General features: G+C 33.8%; 1 protein-coding gene across 2 annotated transcripts; it reads left to right on the top strand.

Moving 5' to 3' along the window:
• The first annotated feature begins 85 nt into the window (after nt 1-85).
• LOC120626614 (glycerol-3-phosphate dehydrogenase [NAD(+)], cytoplasmic) lies at nt 86-24,682 on the top strand. 2 transcript variants are annotated; one of them, XM_039894230.1, is made up of 9 exons: nt 86-138; nt 527-704; nt 2,436-2,576; nt 4,388-4,495; nt 6,673-6,819; nt 9,198-9,381; nt 13,339-13,492; nt 16,140-16,232; nt 23,924-24,682. In XM_039894230.1, exons 1-9 carry the CDS (start codon nt 86-88, stop codon nt 23,937-23,939), a joined length of 1,074 nt encoding a protein of 357 aa, XP_039750164.1. In that variant the 3' UTR covers nt 23,940-24,682. The 2 variants fall into 2 exon arrangements, with proteins under 2 accessions (XP_039750164.1, XP_039750162.1); XM_039894228.1 differs by lacking the exon at nt 23,924-24,682 and adding an exon at nt 20,686-23,266.

Raw genomic sequence — 24,682 nt, 5'->3', positions numbered from 1 at the left:
GTGTTGTGGACGCTGAAGCGTTTCGTTAACATTAGTACTAGCAGTACAATCAATTGTTATATTTTAGCCACCTTAATCTTTAATAATGGCTGAGAATCAAATAAAAAATCGTGTTTGCATTGTCGGTTCAGGAAATTGGTAAGGTTTTAGTCAAATTCAGTTTAACTTTACTTTGTTTACTGTGACCTTAGTGAGCACCGATGACATAACAAGCAAGAAAACATTGTGTTATTAATAAATTAACAGAACTTTACTCATTATATATGTAGTGCACACAGAAATAAATATAATTTTATTCAGAATTTTATCAGGTGTTGAATTTTTAATTTTGGTAATTGTTTTCGTGAAAACAAATCAACCTTTCTTGACAAAGTTCGTTTTATCTGCCTTACCTTGACTGCATTATATTGTGTTTCTTTTATGATATAAGAAGTAGAGCCAGCACTACTAGAAGGTCTCTTTAATTTATTGGCTACGGAGATTCAAGTATTTATTTATACAATGTACATATTATTTGTTTTGTTAGGGGTTCAGCAATTGCTAAAATTGTTGGCCGCAATGCAGCTCGCCTTCCCAATTTCGAGGATCGAGTTACTATGTGGGTGTATGAAGAGATGATTGAAGGAAAAAAATTAACTGAAATCATAAATGAGTCCCATGAAAATGTTAAATATTTACCAGGACACAAACTACCACCTAATGTAGTAAGTATTGATAGTCTATTATTTTTTATTTGCAGAAATATTTCTATAAAAAAAGTAATGGCTAACATTTTTTTTTGTTACTGAACATTTACTCACACAGTGTAAACCTCTTCATACCTGCTTTATTATGAAATCTCTAAAATGTCATCAATACTTGCATTTGTCGAGCTTAAAACCAGTACAACTCTAAATTATAGTCTATTTAAAAAAAGTACATGCAACAAGTAGATCTTTATAAATGTGTATTTATCAACTTACATGCTTGAAACGTACAACAATAATAAAAGTGTAGTATGTCTTTTTCTTTGGCTTAAATGAATGTACGGATGAATAAATTAATATACAGTCAAAACCGTTTATGGCGACATTGTTTAGAACAACATACCGGTTAAATTGACCAAAATCAAAGGGCCTGGCTGAATACGATATGACCGCCTTATCGGAAAACATTGGTTTTTACGACATTGTTTACTACGACATACCGCATTAAGCGACCACATTTGGTTAATGTTTTCGGAAAATTATATCTGTAGAATGACCGGTTCAACTGTATTGTAAACAATTTGAATAGGTAACAGTATCCACATCTGGCACAATATAATGGTCAATGGCTATTATCGTAAAAGTAAACAAAGTTTAGGGTCTTTTATAATTCTTAGAAACAAAGCATGTGCATGCCCTAGCCTCAAGGCCCGCTTCGGCATACCTCTTAAGTCTGTTTGTTACTTATCTTTACACAAGACGCACTAAAACATATTGATGAGTTAACTGTGAAAATTGTAATATGTCGCAAAGAAAACAAATCAATATCAAAGAAAAATCGCGTATTACATACATGAATTGTCTTTCCTATTAATATCTGTCACCGGTTGTTACAACTATCGGTTTTTACGACTAAATATGAGTAGTCCCTTTGATGTCGTTATAACAGATTTTGACTGTTGTTTAATATGATATTATATCTGGCAAAGTTTATTTTTTATGTATTTATTTATCCATTTACCTTACAGAAAAACTAGAAATATTTAGCCCAATTTTAGTCTTAGTGGGTTAAACATGTATTAAATTTACCCAATTTCAAATAGAAGCAGGAAATTGAAATGATTGGCACTAGAAGCACATGCTGACCATGTGTTGTCTATATTTACACCACTTCCCAACTGAAACACTTTCAATGCCATTGTATATCTAAATTCTGATGATTTCTTAGGTGTTATTGTTATTTAAAGATATAACAATTGCATACATATGTGATGACTTTTGCATAAAAAAATTATGTTGTTTGTACGAAGCAGTGATAGCCCAGTGGGTAGAACTTCAACTTCATTTTTCGGGGGCTGAGTTCGACTCCCAGAAATAGCATGCACATTTAATTTATCTAAGTTATGTGAGTTTAATGTAATTAAAATATAACTTGATTCAACAGTCAAGGAAAATATCGTGAGGAATCTGTGTGTCCTGGGGATCTCCATAATGTTCTCAAAGGCGTGTGAAGTCCACCAATACTCTGTATTGTGCTGATAATGGGTTGATATGATCATGATGAATGCGAAAAAAAGATTTGATTTAATTAAATCAATGCTTAATATCAAATTAAATAATTAAAAATGTCTGTATTATATATAATATCATTTAAATTGTATCTATTATTTGAATCAATTAGGCATACTGTACTTTTATCATTGAAGCCACTATTAAATAGGAAAATTATATTTTAAATAAATTTGCCAGGTAGCCGTTCCTGATGTAGTGGAAGCAGCAAAGGATGCAGATCTATTGATCTTCGTTGTACCTCATCAATTTGTTCGCACCTTATGCTCTACCCTGTTGGGAAAAATAAAGCCCACGGCAGCTGCACTTTCACTTATAAAGGCAAGTTAATTTTTTTTTTTTTAATAAACTAAGTTTGTCTGTATTAGGCTGGAGTGTTGATATTCGGCCTTTGTAGCCTTTTGTGTGTTGGGCTCTGGCCTCAGTTCTTTCATTGCAGAGAGGTATAGCTCGCCCGCGTTATTACTCTGTTTGCTCGCTAAGCTTTTTATAACCATAAATACAAATGAACAAAAATCTCTTTAACTATACCCATTTTTATTAGTATTTGTGATAATAATCAGAAAGTAAACTTTACGAACTTCATTGTAATATTAAAAACTAAGTCGACAACAGCGCAGGCTTTATAAGCGATAACTATGGTAGCTAAAATTCATGCATCTAAAACAGGGTTTGCCAACCTTTCGCTATTCACGTGCGTAACGAAAACCTTGAGCATGACGTGTCACTTAAAAATATTTACGCTACTACTGTTACGTTAGGTCTAGACGACAGATAAAGTAGTATTAGCCTTGACCTTAACGGGCATTACTATTTTGTGCAGTTACTTAGTGCCAATTTTTTTGCAATGTCACAGAACAGTAGCGTGCCATGAACTTTTTTTCCCTGTTGCTTTCTTGACTGACGTCCCTTCTCCTTCTTCCGTTCCTACAACAACAACCTACTTAGCCGAAACTTTCCGTTTGAACTGACGAAGATGATTTAAAATAATGTATGGTCTGGATCGCACGGAATGTAAGAAAATTAAGGAACTAGAAAAAGGCGTAATAACGATCGATAGAAATATCTGCACATTGCTTGCTTGTATAAATGTCTACTAATTATTGGAAAAAAATAATAAGTCTCCATATTTTTTGTCTAAAGAGTCGTCGTTGTCGTGAGAGAGTTTCTGAGCAAGCAAGATTTTAGGCCTAAACCGGATTAACATTTCAATCGTTGTCACGCCTATAACATTACTAGAAGGCAATCTGCCTTCTAGTAATAAGGACAAGGTATACTTTAAAAATTGCATTTAATGTTTAGTTGTAAACTGAATATATTTTTAATATTGTCTGGGAGAATTTTAACTGAGATTTTTCTAAAAATACCTATGTTATTGTAAGATGACAAAATAGTCTCCGTGGATAGGTCTATTCTAAATTAAATATGCACGAAGACAAATGCTCAAATAATGAAAATGTAAGTCATTAATCACTCCATTATTAAGTAATTTGTTCTATATTCTCCGTGGCCCCTCACTTAATTTTGCATAAACGGCTTAACTTGATAGTTACACATTTCTATGCAAAATTGACTGCTTGAAGTCTCTATTTTGGTATCTTTGGCGTTACGGCGTAGGTTTTGTTATCAGTTTTAAAAGGTACACAGAAAAAAATCTGATTAGTGAATTGCGTTTTGTGTTGTAAACATTGATTCAATATATTACAATCGTAGTTGTGAACGGCTGTTGTCATATGTATGTCTGTTTGACGTCACTAACGTGCGGTTGGCGATGTTACACAGAATATGGACCCTGAGAGGGCATGGTCGGTCAGACAAATCGATGATTTTGCCAACTATATTCCTACTATAAACCCGTCTGTTTATCAATGAAGGCTATAAGGCTATACGTAGGTGTGTCGTATGATTTTCATAATACCATTATTAGGTAGTTACTACTTAAGAAGAATAAAACAAAGGTCGCCTCAGGTTAAAGGATATAGCACGGCACGTTGCAGGACGTGCTTTTGCGAAGTGTTGCTCTGTTTATAGGCGATGGCTTTCCTAATAAACACTGCACATATCCGGAAGCCGGTGACTTTGGTGTGACTCTTTTAATCTACAAAGTAATTATAACGCGATAAAATTGGCAGGGCTTCGACATAGCGGAAGGCGGCGGCATTGACCTGATCTCGCACATCATCACGCGATGCCTAAAAATTCCTTGTGCTGTCCTAATGGGTGCCAACATCGCTTCCGAGGTGAGTATTTTATGACAAAATCAAACTGGCCTAGTGGTTAGGACTTCGGCTTCACTTTTTAAAGTTAGTCAGTACGTTAATTTAAATATCACTTGTTTAGCGGTGAAAGAAAACATCGCCAAGAAACCTGCATGTCTCAGAGTTCTCCACAATATCCTCAAAAGGCGTGATAAGTCCACCAATCACTTGGTTGGATAGGAGAGTGGTGCCCTATAGTGGGACGGTAATAGTTTGATACTTTATGATGATTTTTTAAAACTTTATACTTTTATATATAGTAGATGTTAATATATTTTGGCCCGACAAGTCTTTAGAGGCCCGAACCGGTTAAATTCTAAACCAACATGGGGCAATTGGCATTACTTAGGTATGAAAATGAATGAAAAATTGCTTTATTTGTCATAAAAGAAAAACAATACAGAATCAAACGTATTTAGCACACCAATTTGTACAAATTTTGTTTTAATAAGGTAATTAATATTTAACTTTTTAAACATTAAAATAACGTCTTTCGGCAAATTTTCATAGTAATATTCGCTTCGCTTAATTAATGATAATAAATGAGTATATTAAAAAACTATTTAAGGTCAACTGGTCTACGTACCTTTATTCATATTGTTCACCTTTCGTTTACTCTTTGTATATAATAATCAAAGTCCGAAAGCAATTTGACCTTACTCACTACTCACATTAATTAGTACAATGTACATGAATTAAAAGTAGGTAGACTTGATAGTTAAGTAATATTAAATGATTGCATTGCAATTTACCTATTAATTAGTGCAAAGATTAAAAATAAGTTAGACCTGTGACTCACGGTCCAAATACCAAAACACTATTGGAATACGGCAAGGTACAATGACCCCGTACGTATAAACGCAGCGTTGGTCGACCCCCAAAAGCGTGGTTGTGTCGTGGGCAGACGACATCAAGCCAGTCGCTAGGTGCTGCTGGAAACTAGTAGCCCAGGACCGTGAGGTTACGAACTAAATATCAAAATACTTATGTCCAGCTGTGGACGGCAATCGGTTGAAGTTATGATTTAAAGAACCGGACTCATGCTGTACGGCTAACATGGGCAAGTGACATTTTTTGAATAAGTGACGTCTCCCACAGTTTTATCCACTTCCCGAGCATCGGTGCACGGGTGGAAATAATATCCTATCCAAATTATTTGCCTGCTAAGCGGGGGTAAACCTCTCAGTTCTCTGATCTGGCAGATGAATAAAAAAATTTAATTCCTTGTCAGTGGATGACATATAGGGTTAAGTTTTTGTATTCTACTTAAGTGTACCAGTCGTTCTGGTGTATTGAAAGTTTCTTCTTTTTCGCCCTAAAAATATATTTAAAATGACCGGTTTTTCCGGATATAAGCGCTCACCTTTTAGTACAGATAATAACAAAAGCAAAACACGAGATATTTTAGTTTATAGCAACTTGTGCATAGATTGTAATCCTAGCTGTTATAAGCGCCTAAGACCGCTTTTGTTTCGGTTTATGAAAAACTACTTATTCTTATTTATTTTTTCATGTATACTCTTTATTTGCAAACTACATTTTAAATAAAGACAGAAGAAGAATAAAAAAATAAACAGAGACAGAAGCAATATATAAAAGGCGGCCTTATCGATTAGTAGCGATCTCTGCCAGGCACCCTTAGGATAAGGAAAATATTATTTTTCGTTGTTAAGCAATCTTTATGCAAAATTTCCCCTAGATCGGTATATAGGTGCTTTTAGGAATACAAAGTATCCAATGGCCATGTACAGTATGCAACCTACATACAAGCTTAATTTTATAGAAATAAATAATAGAATAGATGCAATAGTTGAGCCAAATATAAGTAGAAAATAAACAAACAGAATCACTTTCCGTACTTATATTAAATAGTAAGGATTTAAATTACTTTTTTACGATGGTGTAACGTCACACTTTTTTGGGCAATTTAGCTGTTGGTCGTTGAGACTCAGGTCCTTCCAGGCATAGATGAACTGCTCCGGATCCCGTTGAGCTCCCCCCTACCATCATTTTGCTTAATAAGCACAATTACTTTAGTTATTCTAAGATTCTCCTTATTTCTTATCTTCGATCTCGCTATTATCGACTCAGGAACCATGTTATTATGTATTTTAAAACGATTAGTGTACACGATTCCTCAACATTATAATTATTGACAGGTGGCCGAAGAAAAGTTCTGCGAAACAACTATAGGATGCCGGGACGTAATGTTGGCGCCGATGATGCGCGACATCATACAAACCGAGTACTTCCGGGTGGTTGTGGTGGATGACGAAGACGCAGTAGAGATATGCGGTGCCTTGAAGGTAAGCGGGTTGACAGATATCTTCTAATATCTATTCTTCTATCTTTTATCTTCTATCTGACAGGTATTCTTGCCTTTATCTTCGGCACAACGGACCTTCAAACTTTAAGAGAGAAATGAAAATAGAATGAAAGTACACTTTATTTTGCACCAAAACATAATAAAATAGTTAAACAAGAATTCAAATCATTAAATATTATGCAGGTGTAGACGGCCTTATCGCTAAAAAGTGATCTCTACCAGGCAAACTAGTAGAGGAGAAGTTAATGAATGCATTGTAGGATTTCGACAGATTTGTTTTTTTCTATTTATTTACGACAGACCGCTTGTCTGACTTCTGACCTTCTTGGGTATGTTATGGTAGTGGAAAACCAAATATTATCGGTTGACAGCTGATGTAAATGATTAAATGAATTTATTGGTACAGTTTAGTAAGTATCAAGTTTGGTAGAAGATAAAAGGTCTGATTCCGAAAGTATATAAATTGCTATTATTTTCTTGATCACGCGGACATAGCAGCCTGCGGGTAATATTTTTGTTGGATCTTAATATGGCGTTAGAAAAAATATTTTTCATTGAATTCTTTGTTATGTCATATATTGATTAGATATATAATTAAGTTAAATATGTTGTATAATTAATAATCTTGATTGCTGTTTAAATGAGTGGTAATATTGTCATTACATAAATACAAACCTGACATTTTGTAAGTGATAATAAAGTAGAACTATTTAATATCAATAAATTTAGAATTTGACCAGGCCAAAAACCAGCCAGTAATGGCTGTATTAATAAACTGAAATCGACCTAACAACAGGTTCTTAAGTCTGAAGTGAGAACATGTTCTTAGCTCAGTGTAGGTTTATTAAAACGGGCCTAAGACTATACCAGAACCACATAGTTGTGCGGATTGCAGTTCCATTTTACTATACAGCTAGCCGCTATACCTAAGTTATTTACGTTATTCCTCATAATTTCTATGAATTGGTTAACTAGCCGGCCAAGTGCTACTCGCGCAAACGTATTTTATACCCGTTATAATAAGTAATAGGACGTTATTTATTAAGAAAGTCTCATTGCTTATGTAAGTCAGACCAATCTCTGAGCAGATTAACTACGTTTTACAGGAATATCAATTAAATATTGATATTCCTTATCTTCCTACAGTTAATTCCATCAATACAGTTGAATAAAGCAACCGCTAACTAGCGAACCGTTTTGATAATGAGTTAAAATATACATACAAGCGGTTTCCGCCACGTCACGCCGCGGTATTCTTTAAATAATACTTTATTTTGATTAGATAAATATTAATATCAACTGATAATTATATCGAAATAATATACCGAACAATGTTCAAATAAGTTGTTCGCCGGTGAAAGAAGCGGCTTATACTCGTAGTGATTTAAGTTGACATTTTGGATAGCGTACTCTAAATAGAGTTAAAGTCTTAAAGGGACTTTCCATTTATAACGCTACGCTGTTGAGGTCGATTTTACTGTATGAAAGTAAGAAATGGAATGGGAATTAGGTACGTTAGGTCATGTGGTTACGACGTGATGGACAGCCTTTAACACTGTGCTGTCAGTCGGAACCGTCAACCCAGATAGATACGCCTCGGTGTGCTCTGACCTTTAATATCCGATATATAGATAGCGACGTAACCAAAACGGCTGTGGCTTCTCATCATCTCTCATCTCATCAAGTCATCTATGCAAGAGTTATATTTTCCAGCACGTGTGGCCTTTAAACAAATGCAGCGATAAATCTTGCGATTACAGTTCGCAATGGCGTAAAATTATTGCAGTAATAACATAATGTTAATAAGCCTCAATGCTAAGAGACACTCGGGTATTTTAGTAAGTACCTATACATTAAAGTACCTGGAGTGGTTCCCGCGGTTTTAACCGCGTTAACTAAATCTCCTAAACTATACAATCAAATGCAAACTGTATAGAGCAACGCTACTTGTTTTCATAATAAAATGATTCCTTTTCGTAAGGATCAATATTGAATGGCTAAAATTGATTATTGAAAATCTCATTAGAATTTGTTTTGGCTTAACTTGACATAAAATACGCTATAGTGGCTTACCTATAAGAGGTAGTAATAAGTAATCTGACTATTTTATCAGATTGGCTTTATTTTTGAGTAGGTGCTAATACAAAATGTTTCTAATGTATGTCATGCAGCACGTAACTTTTTATATTATTATTTTAAATAAGGTCATATGCATTAGTTGATAATTAAATTATAATCATTTTTTTGATGAGTGGCGTCTAAGAACCTATTCTTTTTCAAATTACCTTGTATAGATAGATCAACGGTGTTTATAATGAGACTGGCATTCTTTAATTTATTTCTCGTTTTCTTGTTCAGAACATAGTAGCAGTAGGCGCGGGCTTCGTAGACGGCCTCGGTTTTGGGGATAACACAAAGGCGGCAGTTATCAGGCTGGGTCTGATGGAAATGATCAAGTTCGTAGACGTGTTCTATCCGGGAAGCAAGCTGAGCACCTTCTTCGAGTCCTGTGGAGTTGCGGATCTCATCACGACGTGTTATGGTGAGTGCCCCAGGCGTTTTTTCTTATTTTTTTACGGTTTTATTACGGTTTCTAACAAAGCCTCTTGGAGTCTTTCCTCTTTTTTTTTTTGGGGATAAAGAGTAGCCCATGTTACTCTCCGTCCTTTCAACAAACTCTATGCCAAAGACAAAGTTGATTGCGTGCTTAGTTAGGGCGTAAAAGAAAGGCAAATCAACAAACAAAGGCACTTTCGCATTAATAATACGGCCAAAAGCCCACCAGATCAGACCAGAGAAAATTCAAATGCCGGGGATGAAACCCGGGATCTCCCATTTATAAGAAAGACCAAGTCTGCGCCATGGACGTTAGTCGTAAAAATAATTTATAGAACCATCGTTATATTGAGAGGTAAGAGTAGGATAGCACTACTGCATTCAATCTGCAATCTGAAGATTTTGGATATGATTATTTATTTATTTCGGGAATTAGTAATCAAGTTTTCAATAAGGTAATCCTCAGATTTAAAGCGGAAGAAGATTGGTAATAAAAGAAAGTATCTTACTCCGAAATGTACGTTCAATCTACCGATTTCTAGTCATAAACAAATAATAAACAAATAAAGTTAGAGAATCTCTATTGCGTTATAAATAATAATTAGTGTGACTTGTATGTCGTCTGACATCTATTATCTGATGTTTCTAGTGCATAGGTTAGATATCGCAATTTATTTGAATAATAAACGAATAAAATTTATCATAATAGGTACATACATGCTTTACTTCGACTATTTTTAAATATTGTTGTGCCACGCAGTTTTACCCGCGTTAACTGTGAGTAAGCTTGATGCTTATTAGTTTTTTCTACAAACGGTCTTACACAAAAATAATGTTTACATCAATCACAAATAATCAAAAGGCACTACTTAAAGACAATAACATAACTTGCGTCTGAGTTTTGGGTTTTGTGAATCTGCTAGAAATGTAACGGCAGGGTGTCCACTGACACAAGTAAATTTTTTACAGTGGTAAACTAAACAGAAGTTTAGGAATCTGTGCTCTAAACTAAATTATTAAGTTCTTTATTCTTACTCAAAGGGAAAATGCAAAGGTATTTCACCTTACAGCCATGTCTTCAGTGTTTTTATTCTTATATTATTTGATTGCATAAATGTCATAAATCTATGTATTTGACCTGTAAATTTAATGCGATTTGTATTCAAGAGTGTCGGCACTATTAAAAACCACATAATTTTGAACTAGACCCGTAGTCTAATCTGTTATTTTTTTTTGTAAATGGTCGTCAATTTTAATATCCTATTCCTCAGTTGTTCTAGATTGCCCAGGTTATTAATAAATGAGTGAAGTCAGAAAAGTGAAAAATTAATGCTTTATGTATTCTCTTTTGGTATACCTACAGTTACTGGATTTTTTTTAAATCACAACAATAGTAACGCTTTAAAGCTTCTTATTTGCTTTTACACATTACTAACGAGATTGTGGTGATAATTTGTCGACTTAAAGCTTCCTTAAATATTGTTTGATCTAATCAAAGTCGAACTAGTCGAGAAGTGGTATTAGACCGTTCGTGAAAGAGCTCGTTCGGGGAAGTACTACCACAGTCCACAATGCTTATTTCTGTATTATTAATCTTATTTCTGGCTTCTAATAGGGTTATAATGATCATCAATGATGATGAAACTATAGCTAAATTTATCGTAAAAGACTTTCATTTTAATCCAAGTAACCTCTGCGTCGGCGTCGTTATGTGAGACGTAGCGCAATGGGATAAGATAAAGTTAAATTAACTATAACACACACACATACAGAATGGATCGAACTGTGTGTGTAGTGACTATAAATCAAATCAAACATTCTTTTTTCATGTAGCCCAATCATTGCCACTTATGAAGCGTTCAATATTTACATAATTGTGAGGAGATGGTGATAACTATGTTAGCCAACTTAAAGCTAAAGCTACAAGTTTTCTTAACGCGCCCCGGTCTAAGAAGAATTTCATCAAAACATCCTGAGTAAAATTATCGCATATATCAGCCAAATGCAGTATCTTCAAACTAAAATGGACCTAATGTCACTCATTCTAGAGTCGCAAATCATGTAATTTTGATTTTTGTTACTAACGTTCTGTGAAAACTCCGAGCTAAGGAATTGCAGGCAAATTTGAGCTTCCATAATCCAACACTAGCCCAGTGCGGATTAGTAGAATGGAATATATATATAAACAGAAGATATAACAGAAGGTATATATATATATAAAGATCCATTTTACCCCGTTTTTCAGGTATTTACATACTCGAAAGCAGAGAGCAGGTCTTGTAGTAAGGCTACTGCCTTATTTAAAAATTTCACGAGGTTATTGTAATCTCTTTGTCAATACTAATAAGAGACATACGCTGACATGAAAGTATCTTGTTAATTAAGAAGTTTTCCACTTCCGCAGCCGCGACTAGCAAGAACCTTTGTTTTGGGCTTTTTCTTATTGTGGGCTTCTTTTTAGACCAGGGCGCGTCTGGACGCAACCCTCGTAGCTTTAGTTTTAGGTTTACGAATGTCGTCATCGCCCTCACTACTCACTACTATGTTTATAATTTTCATGTAATGAGCGCATCAAAATCTATATGCCTACTTGAATAAAGAAATGTTTGACTTTGACCTTGAATGCTGCAAAACTGCGATACTTTCAGTAGAAACCTCCTCTCCTACCGTTGGAATAAGTTATGAGAAAGTTAATGGAAAGCGTTATTTACTAATGCTGTGTTTCTATTGGCAGTAAATAAAACCAAAATGATTCAATTGAGACAGATAGTTTCTCTTTTGAACGCATTAAGTGTGCTTAGAGTAAAAATAAATATGTGATTCCCAAAATTAATAAGTTGTTACCTTCCTCTGAAATGAATCGTGGTTATTAATAATGGAGACTATTTGATTGAAAAAAAAAACTTTCAAACGTGTAAGACAAAGTGTACAATTTATATAATACTCTTCGTTCTTTCTACTTAGTCTATGCCAAAAATAAGGAAGATTGGTTGCTTAGTTAAGACGTAAAGTAACGCACAAACAAACAAACACGCTTTCGCATTTATAATATTAGTATGGATAAACGTTCGTTAATATCTTACATACAGCTTATGGTATTTTGCAATGATTAGTGCAATGTTTTATGTGGTTCGCTGTATAATTTTCCGCCGTTAAAAGGTGGGTGGGAATGTAATAAAAACAACTGTTACAAAACAGATCGATTTCTGATATTACGGGATATTAAATTTATAAGGCACTTAGATGCGTTATTGCGAAGCTTATCGAAGCCTAGTCGATATTGATAGTGATTGATTATTATTATTTATTGCACAAAGATAAAATATGTTACTATGGTTACATACTGCCGAGTTTTTGATGTCGTCCGTGGTGCAGCGGGGTCTTAACTCGGAGGGTACGATTCTGTGTTCTGAAGACAATTTATCTATCACACTAATACCACACATTTTCTTACACACCACATATTTTCTATACTTACACGCTTTCTATGTGTATAGAAAGAATGTATAGAAAATATGTGATGTGTAAGACAGACATAACTATAGATCTGATAAAGGATTCGTCAAGAGTCTGACCAATTGCTTAGTGCAGTGCACTGAGGGCTTTATGTAGAAAGTTGTAAGTTCGAATTGCCGACGTGGCTTAATGGCTTCACGTGCTCTCTGCGGCAAGTAGTAGTTCACCGTTTTTCCTAACTGCGGGCGGGTGGTGGTTTGTCGCGTTGGTCAGTGGTCTATGTGTTTCACTACGGAATTCGGGGATCCGGTTTCAGTGCCCAGGTTTGGCCGAGAACTAAATGCCTAAGCTAGAACCTACTGGGCATTTTTCTGTTAAAAATTTTAGTACCAGCTCGAAGTTGGGAAATTGGCGGTGTCCCTTGTTCCTTGGCGAAACGTTATTTGTTGGTATAATGACAGTTTCATAACGGATTTTATTTTTTAAGGTGGCAGAAATAGGAGAGTTGCGGAGGCGTTTGTTAAAACAGGCCGCTCGATTAAAGAGTTGGAGGATGAGATGCTCAACGGGCAAAAGCTGCAGGGACCTATCACAGCTGAGGAAGTCAACCATATGCTTGCCAACAAAAACATGGAGAACAAGTTAGTATACATATAAAAAAGAGTTACAAAAAACTTAAGGAATGGCCTTGTAAGAGTTCTAAAAAGCCTACCCTCACGTACTTATAACTCATACTGGAGATTTACTTCATTTTATATCATCTGCATACCCTGTGCATACCCTCTACGCACGCCACTGTCCTATACTAAGTCAGTGGCGTGCACTTCACAAGACAAACATGCACAAAAGCACTGTCTACCCTAAAATTGATATATAACTCGTAAAGAAGGAGAATTTTTGCCCTTTTTATGCAATTACCCTGGTAAGGAATAAATACCCGAGTGCACGCCATTGTATTTAGTGAAAGCTATGCGGCACGGCGGCGGTTTAATAACCATGCCACTGTATCAGTGGCCCGCTTCCAAATACTTGCATAGAAGCACTGCCTGTTCTTCCTACCCAATAAAATTTCCGTTGGCGCCTTCATCGCATAGAGATAATGAAAAGAAAAAACTGCATAAAAATCTCGAGTTATTTTCCCAATCTTTAGTTAATATTATAGTTAAAGGCGGCGATAGCCTAGTGGTTAGGAGTTTGGTTGCCAAAATCGAAATCGAAGATGAGTTCAAATCAAGCACGCACTTATTACTTTTCTAAGTTACGTGAATTTTAAGAAGTTAAAATATCAATTGCTTCAACGGTGAAGGAAAGCATCGTGAGGTAACTTGCATGCCTGAGAGTTCTCCATAATATTCTCATGTGAAGTTCACCATACAAAAATTTGTGATTAAGAATATATCCAAAACTCCTCACTCCGCTACTATCGCTCTTAAATTAGCACAGCTAATATAATTAAACTGGGTATATTAAATTATTGAGTGCGTTATGTAATAGGTAGTGGTACATGTTGCATAACCTTTATGTAGTGTTTACAAGGTTTAAAGCGAACCTTTTACTTGTGCAGTGTTTATATCCTCTTTGCATAAACTATTCTATTTGTATAAAACAATTTTGGTTAACTTGCTTTATTTCCGGTAAACAACACATAGGCTAAAAGCATATCCGGTAGGTGTAGGTATTTTAGGATCTTAATAAACATTTTGAATTTAATGCAATTCCCGTTTTATTGTTTTATAATTCAACTAGCTGTTCGCTTCGCTGTGGCACATTGTAATTGAATGGTTGAGAAAAATAAATAAAAACAATCCTTGATGCGGATTATAAATCTGGCTAAAATTTCAGCTCGATCGGAGATGAGATACGAAGATGTGATCGTGCACTTACATAATTGAATGTGATATAATTAAGATGGACCGAAATAGTTGCTCTTGGCTTTCATCCACGTCGACGGTAAGGTCAATGAGAAACATTCATTGTCATTACCTTTAGCGACATTGCGACCTTTTGGTTCTGATAACTTTATCGCGTTTTTAGTTATTAATTGCCTTCCAAAGAAACGTGCAATAACGTTGAAATAGTTATTCATTGTTTCATTAGGCTCTGACATTTGAAAGATGCGCTTAGTTGAAGTGTAATATAATTTTAGATGTAGTGCATCGATCACTAATAAAAAGATGTAAGGCCCATTTTGACATCGATTGTTGACTTCTTACTTTAGGGTTTTATTACCAAGATTGAAAATTAACATCACGGTTAATTTCATCGGATGGTCCATCACGGAAATGGTCCACTCACACCTACAAGCAAATCTTTGTACATTGCGTATTATATACATACCTTTCGAAGTACATGCCGAAGATCTGTTTTGTGTGGAATATAAAGATTGAAAAAATGATTACACCGTACAGTTTTTTCTGCTTTTCGTGGAGTATTATAATTATATAAGTATATTATCTTGCACAGTAATGGCGACTTTTAGTACCTTGTTTATGTTTATTTTTTTATCTATATGTTCTTAAGTATATATTAGTTTATTATTTTATATTTATTTTTTATATTTTTCTTATTTGTGCAATTTTGTTTATGTATTTGTATTTAGCTATTTGAATGTAGGTTTATAATAATTTTACACCTGCCCGCTCTCGCTCATCTTGTCCTAATCCAAAGGTTGCCTGGCCGAGATCGTTACTAAGCAATAAGGCCTTCTTTTGCATTCTACTTCTGTCTTTGTATTTCTATTGTTTTTTTCTTATTTTCCTAATTTTATAGTGGTGTAAAAATAAAGAGTTAAATAAATAAATATTATATTTTTTTATTACACTACAAGCTAGCCCTTGCAATCGCACCTGGTGGTAAGTGATGATGCAGTCGAAGATGGTAGCGAGCTAACCTGTAGAGCAGTATGGCAGTTATATTTAACCCATACTTCTAATGAATTTCTACGCGACATCATACCGGCACGTTAGATCGCTTAACGGCACGTTTAATCGCTTAACGGCACGTTTAATCGCTTAACGGCACGTCTTTGTCGGTAGGATGGTAACTAGCCACAGCCAAGGCAATGTCCCGTCAGACAAAAAAATACGGTATTAAGGAAATTAAGCTTAATTTTCATTGAAATCAAACACACTTTTGCATTTATCATAATATTAGTAAGGATTACCTTCTGAAGCCAGGGGAAAGGTCACAGTTTCTATCGACTTAAATACATAACACTGCCTGTGAATTTAGAATTATTTATTTTTGTCTACACAAACTCCATGCTCATGTACAAATATGATGTTTCAGATTTCCCCTTTTCACCGCTGTTTTCCGCATCTGTCGAGGCGAGTTGAAGCCCAGCGACTTCATCGACTGCATCCGAAGCCACCCGGAGCATATGTAAGAGATTTGTTTTATAAGCGAAGCTTTCTAGCCATAGCTCACGTAAATAACGTAGTCTATTCCGTACTAATATCGTCCTTAGCGTAATAACAAAATGCCTTTAACATTAAGGGTCTGTTTCGCCACCGTCTGATAAGTTTCGGATAGTCTAAACGTATGTTTTGTCACTGTCTTACTTTATGCCAAATGACAAAGACAAAAATTGCGAATAAGCTATCCAAAGGAGGTGTCGAAAGAGACCCTTAGATACACACAATTATACAATTATATTAAAGATACATTTTATTGGAATTTGTTCGAAAAACGTGTATTACACAAACGTTGTCAAATATTTTTAGTTTAATTTTACGGCAGACTACGATCAAAAAAGTAACCCGCAAACTAATGCAATTATTACACTTATACTCTACATAAAACTAACTTTTATTTATGAAATGCATTACGTTTATGGTATGCAACATTAGTGTGCCAAATTATTTTATTATTAGCATATTTCTTTGTTGTTTCATATTTCTTGCTCCAATAAACGTAGTTTAATGAAACCTAGAAAAAAATGTGGTAAAAAATTTTGGTTTTTTGATTCGGGTATGATAGTTATGTAACAGTTGCATATTTTACGCTATCATCTGCCTCTATCAGTCTCTATCTCACTTCTTCTCCTCCTCGTAAGAGAGATGGATTTAGACCTTGGACCCATTTCGATTTAGATCTTTATGTAATCAACAGTTAATATTCGATTACCTACAAAACAAAAAATAGTTGAATGTTTTTCTGAAAAAAGGTAAGTTTTTTGTAATTAGATAATTGTAATTTGATTGAAAACTGTCACATGTAAATAGCAGCTATAATAAGTATGTAGCTTACATAAGATTATAATCATTTTACAGGGTGCTAGTACATACTTAGATAACGGTTCTCTATGCAAATGGGTATATAGGTCGCGTGACGTAAAATGAGCGCTGGCAGTGGACCCGTGACAGTGGACAATTTATTCAACACATAAGATTAAAAGTGATTGTAACTTAACTAACACATTATACACCGAGGAAATAGAAACAAGTAATTTAACAAATACATAATAATCCATTCGCGTTAAGAAAATAGCAAGTCATCATACACACTTCACGCTTTAACGGGGAAGGATAATATCGTAAGGAAATCTGCATGCGTGAGAGTTCTCCATAACGTTCTCAAAGGCGTTCTAAGTCTTCCAATCCGGACTTGGCGCGTGGTCAGCGTGGTTGACTACGGCCTTAACACTCATTTCGTCTCATTCTGAGACGAGATTCATGCCCTAAAATGGGCCGGTAATAGATTGATAAAATGATGATCGTTCATCGTTTTTGCATACGGGTCTGAAATTATTCAGGTCTAATTAGCGTTGATATAGTAAATAATTTACTCACGACAGTTAAAACTCATGTTTAAGATTGTAAGCAGGTACACAAAACTTCAAGATATGTAATTGTAAACAACTATAGGTATAATTCGCAGGTAAAATATATTAATAGCACAGCAAGGCCATGCTCTTTTTACGTGACGCGACTAGTACGTATAGATATGCAGAGTTATTTATACCTCCTGCATTAAAAGAGATTAGGTGTCGGTTATTGATTTTGTGCCATGATGCATACTGTACTTAACTGCTTGTATATACATGTATGTACGTAATTTAATATCTCTTTTTACCTGTTAGACCAAGAGCCCGCGGTATTTAAGAGGTAATCGTAAATGCAGCAAAGTTCATGGCTTATCGTAAATGCATCAATAGCCTATAAAAGTTCACTGCTGGACTTAAGGCCTCTCCAAACGAGAGGGTTTGCGTAAAAACACCACGGTATGCAGAGATCGTAGTAATAGTACGCAAGACGCTGTTGCGTATTTGGCGACTAAGGGAAGATAACGGAGTACGCTCCGTTATCTTCCCTTAGTCGCGTCGTACGACACCCGCAGAATTAGGAGGGGTGGTGACAATTGTATTCTGATCTGCCTTCACCGTCGTAGTGCCGTGCACTATCGTTAATGCGTGCATTTTAATTTCCTTTAGCCCCAATTGTTGTTGCTAGTTTTAGTCACCTTACTATTATTTACTAAGACATAATTCTTAAGGTTTATCATTTGGTTGTTAAAGTGGCTCACTCCGCTAATTTTTGAGTAAAATCTTGATAGTTAATCTAAAGCGACTGTAAACATTCCAGTTCTAGTTGCTGGCTTCTCATTAAAATCAGCATTCCACTTGTCACTTCCACCGGTGGTAGAGTCACCACAAAATTACTCTTTTGTAAAGCCAAATAGCCTGTGAAGTTGGATACTAAATTTTGCGTATTATCGACATTTTTATTAAATCTTATAAAATTTATAAGTTTTCAAATTATCATGAATGTCTTTTTACCAAATTGATTTGAATAAATATCACGAGACTATTTTTAAAAAGCTTTACGTCGTTACTTATCACTCTTGAGCGCGTTTTGATTGTTTTAATATAAAACAGCATGTACCTACAAGTTATTAACATCTGTTATTGATAATAATCTATATATTATGTACCTTATTACTAATACCTTTGTTATCGTTTTGATGTAGTGTTAGCCCATCAAATATTTTATTACAGTTTTCATATCTCCTAGAGCCTTCTATCTACCAGAACATGATTTTTATGGAGTGCTTGTTGACTTTTACTGATAAAATGTTAATTTTACTGTAGAATAAATATTAAACTATAGTATGTAACGCATATTGTAGGATATATATAAAAGAATACTTAATGTAATATAATATTTAGTTAAAATGTTATTGGTTTTTGATATAATCATGTTGCACGTCTCTTCACATAATGTAGTCAATGTAAAGTGTGTTTAGATATTGTTATGTTTGAATAAAACTCAGATTTTATTGCATCTTGTTTTCCTATTTCTTGCTTTTCCGTAGGGATGGGCTAAATTAACCTATGCTAATAGTAAATAATCTTAACTTACAACATATTTGTGACTATTCTGTTGCACGTAAATCTCAGAACTAAATTAACAGGTCTAAAAAAGTACTGCCCCTTTTCTTATGTTTTCTGTAAAATTTAGACATGTCAGTTAAGTTTTGTTATGCAATATAATTGGCACCATTAACTTATTCATAGAAAGTAGAATCTAAAAAGTTTAGTTGTCCACCGATAACTCAAAATAAGCTAAGAGACCATGGAAATGGATTATCAGCGAACTGCCAATTACAGTTTACAAGCAGTTGTGTTGAACTTGCGAAGACTACATGAGGGGACGCCACAAAAACTAACACCGTCGTCGTCGCCGATCGGAAAACTCCATTGCTTTCGTAAACCGCATCTAAACTGCAATTTGCAGTTGGCTTGTAGTTCATATCGTGCAGTCCATCTGCATAAACATCTTTTAAACTTATCTTTTTATTTTCTAGATATGAATAATGTAACTTATATAGTGGACTCTATATAGTGACTCTTTATAAAAGTAATTGATACTTTTATGTAGATTCTTATTATAGGGGCCTTATTAATTCGCTATGGTTTTGAAATCTTAATTATGCACGAAATGAATTTTTGACATTAATTTTGACAGTTAACACTCATATAAAATTGAGTTATTGCTTAGAACCTCCAAGCTAATTGGAGGACTTTAATTAACAATTAATATAACTTAATGATTAATATAACATGATAAAGTGTTTTTGGGCGCGACTCGGGAATCGAACTCCCCTCAGCTACTGCTGACCACTAGACTAACGAGGCAGTTACGTACAAAAAATAGGCCGTTCAAGAAAGAACTTGAAATTATTAACGTCAAAAATAATGGTTGTGTCTGTGCTACGATTAGGAAGCCATAGAGAAAGAAGCAAGACACGGTAACGCTTTTACTAACTGTGCTAATTCTGTCTTACAGATTTGCTCCAAAAAATATAAGTATTTACTAACAACTTTAAAACGTATAAACATGATCGTCTGCAGTGTTATACTTACATATTTTATAAATAACATTTGTGCCATTCTTTTTTTGCATTTTGCATGAGATTGTTTGCATCATGGTCTTATATTTGCTATAGTAATAAATTATTTGAATTAACCCCTGTTTTTCATCAGTAGATTAGATCGGGAAATGTGGATAAGGTCGCATTCAGATTAGCTGTTATGTGCCGCGGGATGTAATGACCCACTGTTAGGCGTAGGCCTTATCTCTCATTGGAGAGGGATTTACAGATGAGGCCAACCTCGCTGCACCAATAAGAGCTTAATAGCAATCTATAGCAGTTGGTTTTCAAGAAACAGCTTCAAGTTTTTTATACTGTGACAAGGCCAACAAAAGTGTTAAAACTTATGTAACAAATATGTGCCAAATTAATATGATAGATTTTCTAGCGGTCATCTCTTGGGCTATTATAATTTGAGCTTTACTAATACCCATTCAGTAACAACATTTCACTAATATTCTAGGACGCAAGCAACGCCAAAGTGTTCTCTGTGACCCGAGTGAAGCCTCCATGATCTCACCACGCTCGCATCGTGACTGCACTAGCATTCATCAAAAGACGTTTTCTAATCATTTTAATATGAGCTATAAATATTGATTAAATAATCTATCGATCAACTAATTCATAGATATAAAATCGAAGCGTCACTAATAAAATGTTAAATAAAAAATTTAAAACCTCCGATACCAAAGAGTAAAAGTCTGTAGGTAAAGTGTTCTACTAGACAAGCTCTTTCATTGGACACCCATATTGAGTTGTGAAACAAAATGTAACCATTTTGTGGTGGCAGCCATCTTGAATTTGAAACTTATCATAGTGTACAGTATGGAGTGTATATGTGTATATTCTACTAGTCAAGCTCAGGAATATTTCATTTAATACCGATATTGAATGGAGTTGTGAAATTTTTAGGTGCTAAAAACGACATTTCTGACTCGTGACTGTTGACACTGCAATAAGGCGCTCGTCGTATGTTACGAACTTGTGTCAGAAAATGACATCGTAACACATAAGCAATACGGTTGGTTTTTGTGAGATGTCAATAGTGTCAGCATAAATTATCTATAGCTACGCGAGTAATGTAATGGTGCAGCGGTCAGCGAAAAGAGACAATAATAAATTTAATTTAGGTATTTGCTTGTGAGAGAATAGGACACAAGATCAAAGTTTTACGTAAATTATCACTTTTCGTTGATTATTTGATCGTTAGATGTATTTCATACTGAAGCTGTCGCCACCCTTTAGTGCTAGCATATTATTTTCCCAGCTAGACCATTTGGAGGGCACGTATTTGCAAGCCCGTTTTTTTCAAAATATCGTCTTCTGAATAACTTTCGCATCGAATACGAATTATTATGGAATATAAATTTTTTAAAAGTGTTTCAATGTCTGTTTTCGGTGAGGACTTCTTACGCCTATCGTTAATAATAAATTTAATCCAAAAACGTTAATGATATTTTAAATATAGTAGTTCTAATCTTACCTACAGAATAGAAAAAGGGAATAAATAAATTTAATATGCCATCTGAATATTTTAGATAAGATTTATAATTTGTGTGGTTACACACTATGCAAAGCAAGCGGTTTAGGCGATTTTTTTAGATAAAACCATGGCAATAATTATATATAGCTAAAAAAATAGACTATACGTACTTATTGATTTTTAAATTCCATATCCTTGGCAGCTTACATTCATCTTCAAAAATACAAATTTTATTCATTAGAAAACGTCTTTCTTGTTTTTACATATCATATTTGAAGCACGTCTAATCATTGTTATACATATTAGCACATCGTTGTTTGTTTGTTTGTTGATTTTAAGTAAGTACCTGTTTTTTTATCTATAGAAAATATGCTTTTATTTTGGCGGAAAATATTATTATTTAAAAAATATACTGAATTAAAAATTCAAGTAGTTACTTGAGTACTACTTCCTGAAAAGAGGTTAGAACTTATTTAAATTAAGTACTTAAGAAGAATTATAGTTAGTTCTTAAAAGTAGGTATTCGTATTTTTTCTACCTTGTCTTATTATATAAACAAGCTTTTAGTTTTGTTTCAAGTGAAATTTTCTATTGTATTAGTATAAGTATACCAATAATGCAAAAAAGTGTTAAAATAAATTGTTTTAAATAATATTAATCAAGCTAAAACTTTGAACAAATATTCATTGATCTTTTTATTTGTAATAAATAACGATCGAGTAAATTTTCGGATTATTTTAACAAGTAATTAATTTGACATTAAGCTTAAAAAATGCAATACCGCAAAATAATAATTTTATGATCGATACCAGTAACCACTTATGTAGAAAATATTTTTATTCATAATATGTTTTATATATATACGTCTACGTTTTATCACTTCTAAGAATGTACATTGTACGTATCCAATTTTGTGCATTAATATTGATTATTTCAAACATGGAGTTATAAATAACTAAAAAATATATCCATACTAGCAAAGCTGCCATTTAACTATGCCCTTTGATCATTGACATTCCGAATTCATAATTATTTGAAAAGCAGAAGCCTTTATCTTTTCATTTCTACGCTTACTTTTTCAGGATTCGGATAGTTAAAAAATCGCATTGCTGTATTAGCTAAATTAGCGAAAAAGGAATATTGTATTGAATTGGGCTTCTGTTTTTTTGTTCCACTGACATTTATGAACTGCACTAACATTGATGCCAATTCTGTTCTATAAACTCACGTATTCGTTTTCGTATGCAACGTTGCAATTTTTTGTTATGATTTCTAGGAGTTTTAGAATTCAGTTTAAGTTAAATTTTATCTTCTAATTATCTGCGTCTTAACCTACGCTTAATGGAAATATCAGTATATTTTGCAAAAAATCAATAACTACAATACATATTTTAATAAATAACAAAGAGAAAATGCCTACGAGTATTTCAAATTTTCGTTAGAGGTAACTTAGATATTTCTTTGTGTATAACAGAATTGTCACCACTAGCACATTGTAAATAAAGTTGTCGCAGCTACTCCATACAAAAACTTACTGAGTGATTACATTGTTTTTCATACATCTGTGTATATTATTTTCTATTTCCTTACCACTTCTTCAGTAGCCATCTCAGCGCTTAAATATTTTGTATAACGATGATTATTTATATTTAGATAGTATAACCAGATTCCGACGTTACATCAGTTAAAATGTCTTAAGGAAATTACATGTTTTAGTAGCATAGCTAATTGTGAGGGAGTACGTAGTAGTACCTACCACTGCATTATTATTTTTTTGAGACAAACAGAGTTGAGAATAAACTTAAAATTTTCTATTACTTATATTATTTATCTCTGTATCATTAGATTTATTTTATTATTATTGATAATATTACAATAAAACTTATAATTAAACTAATTACTGTAACGGTCGTGTCCGCGTGGAATATTGCCAAGAATGCTGGCTGCATTTCTGCTCGGAACAGCCAGTCTGATTATCTCTTATACATTTTATTTTTATTTATGTACTCACTATATTTCTTACGTATTAGGTTCATTTCTAAAACCTACAAGCTTACCTATTTTTCAATTATTCTTTTCACTAAGTACTGCGTGTTACTATGCTATGTATTTATTTAAATTGTTATTTAAGTACTATTATTTTATGTATTTATATTATTTAGTGTTTATTTACTATAAATATTTACAATTTTAAATATTTATATATCTTCTCTTTCAGGAATAAAGTCGCCTAGGTGTTTAAGTGAGCACACGGTGATTGACAAGTCCACATTATTTTACATGACATCTATTATATTATTTATATGTTCATTTGGTATATCTTTTAGCTAGATATTATTAATTATTATCACAAACCATTTTTATTGTATGTAGTTTATTATTATAACTCCAAGGGAACAGTTTCACTTTTATTATGTGTTTTATTCTTTAATCTGTATTATATTTATTTAATATACGTTCACTTTTATGTAATAACTATTTATTACTAGAATTTGGTCCTAGCAGAGTACTATCTAGACTTAGTCATTAAACTATTAACTTATATGGGTAGTTAAGTGTAGGTAGGTAATTATAGAGTAGGTACATAGTTAAATAAATTCAGATGATAAACAGCTATTCACACCCAACCCTCAATGTTGTGGCTTTAATATAATAAAATCGTAAGAAATATTAAAACATTACTTTGAAGAAAATTATCGATTGCACTCAGAGATTAAGGGTGAGATATATAAAACGTGTTAAGCCTTGCCTTCAGAGTTATTGAACAGTTAAAACAATTCGTATACAAAGTAACGTCTCCGACATAAACCTGTCTCCTTTTAACAAACTTTGTCTGAGCAGATTTATAGCTTTATAGAGAGCAGTTCGCCTCTCTCATAGGAGTGACAGATTTCGACCGTTTACGCTCCTCAAATGCGGTTTGGCCGGCGTACCTACATATTATTTTTGGTTTCGAAATATAATATGTTATTGGGAA

Source organism: Pararge aegeria, chromosome 9 (genome assembly GCF_905163445.1).
Source record: "Pararge aegeria chromosome 9, ilParAegt1.1, whole genome shotgun sequence".
In the NCBI taxonomy this organism is placed as follows: Eukaryota; Metazoa; Arthropoda; class Insecta; order Lepidoptera; family Nymphalidae; genus Pararge; species Pararge aegeria.
This window is presented reverse-complemented; position numbering and strand designations above follow the sequence as displayed.

What these genes read in the sequence shown, in the direction of transcription:
- LOC120626614 (XM_039894228.1), top strand. Translation starts at nt 86, where the DNA reads ATGGCTGAGAATCAAATAAAAAATCGTGTTTGCATTGTCGGTTCAGGA. An exon ending in AGATATGCGGTGCCTTGAAG is followed by an intron (nt 6,820 to 9,197) that starts GTAAGCGGGTTG and finishes TTTCTTGTTCAG; the next exon opens with AACATAGTAGCAGTAGGCGC. An exon ending in TCTCATCACGACGTGTTATG is followed by an intron (nt 9,382 to 13,338) that starts GTGAGTGCCCCA and finishes TTATTTTTTAAG; the next exon opens with GTGGCAGAAATAGGAGAGTT.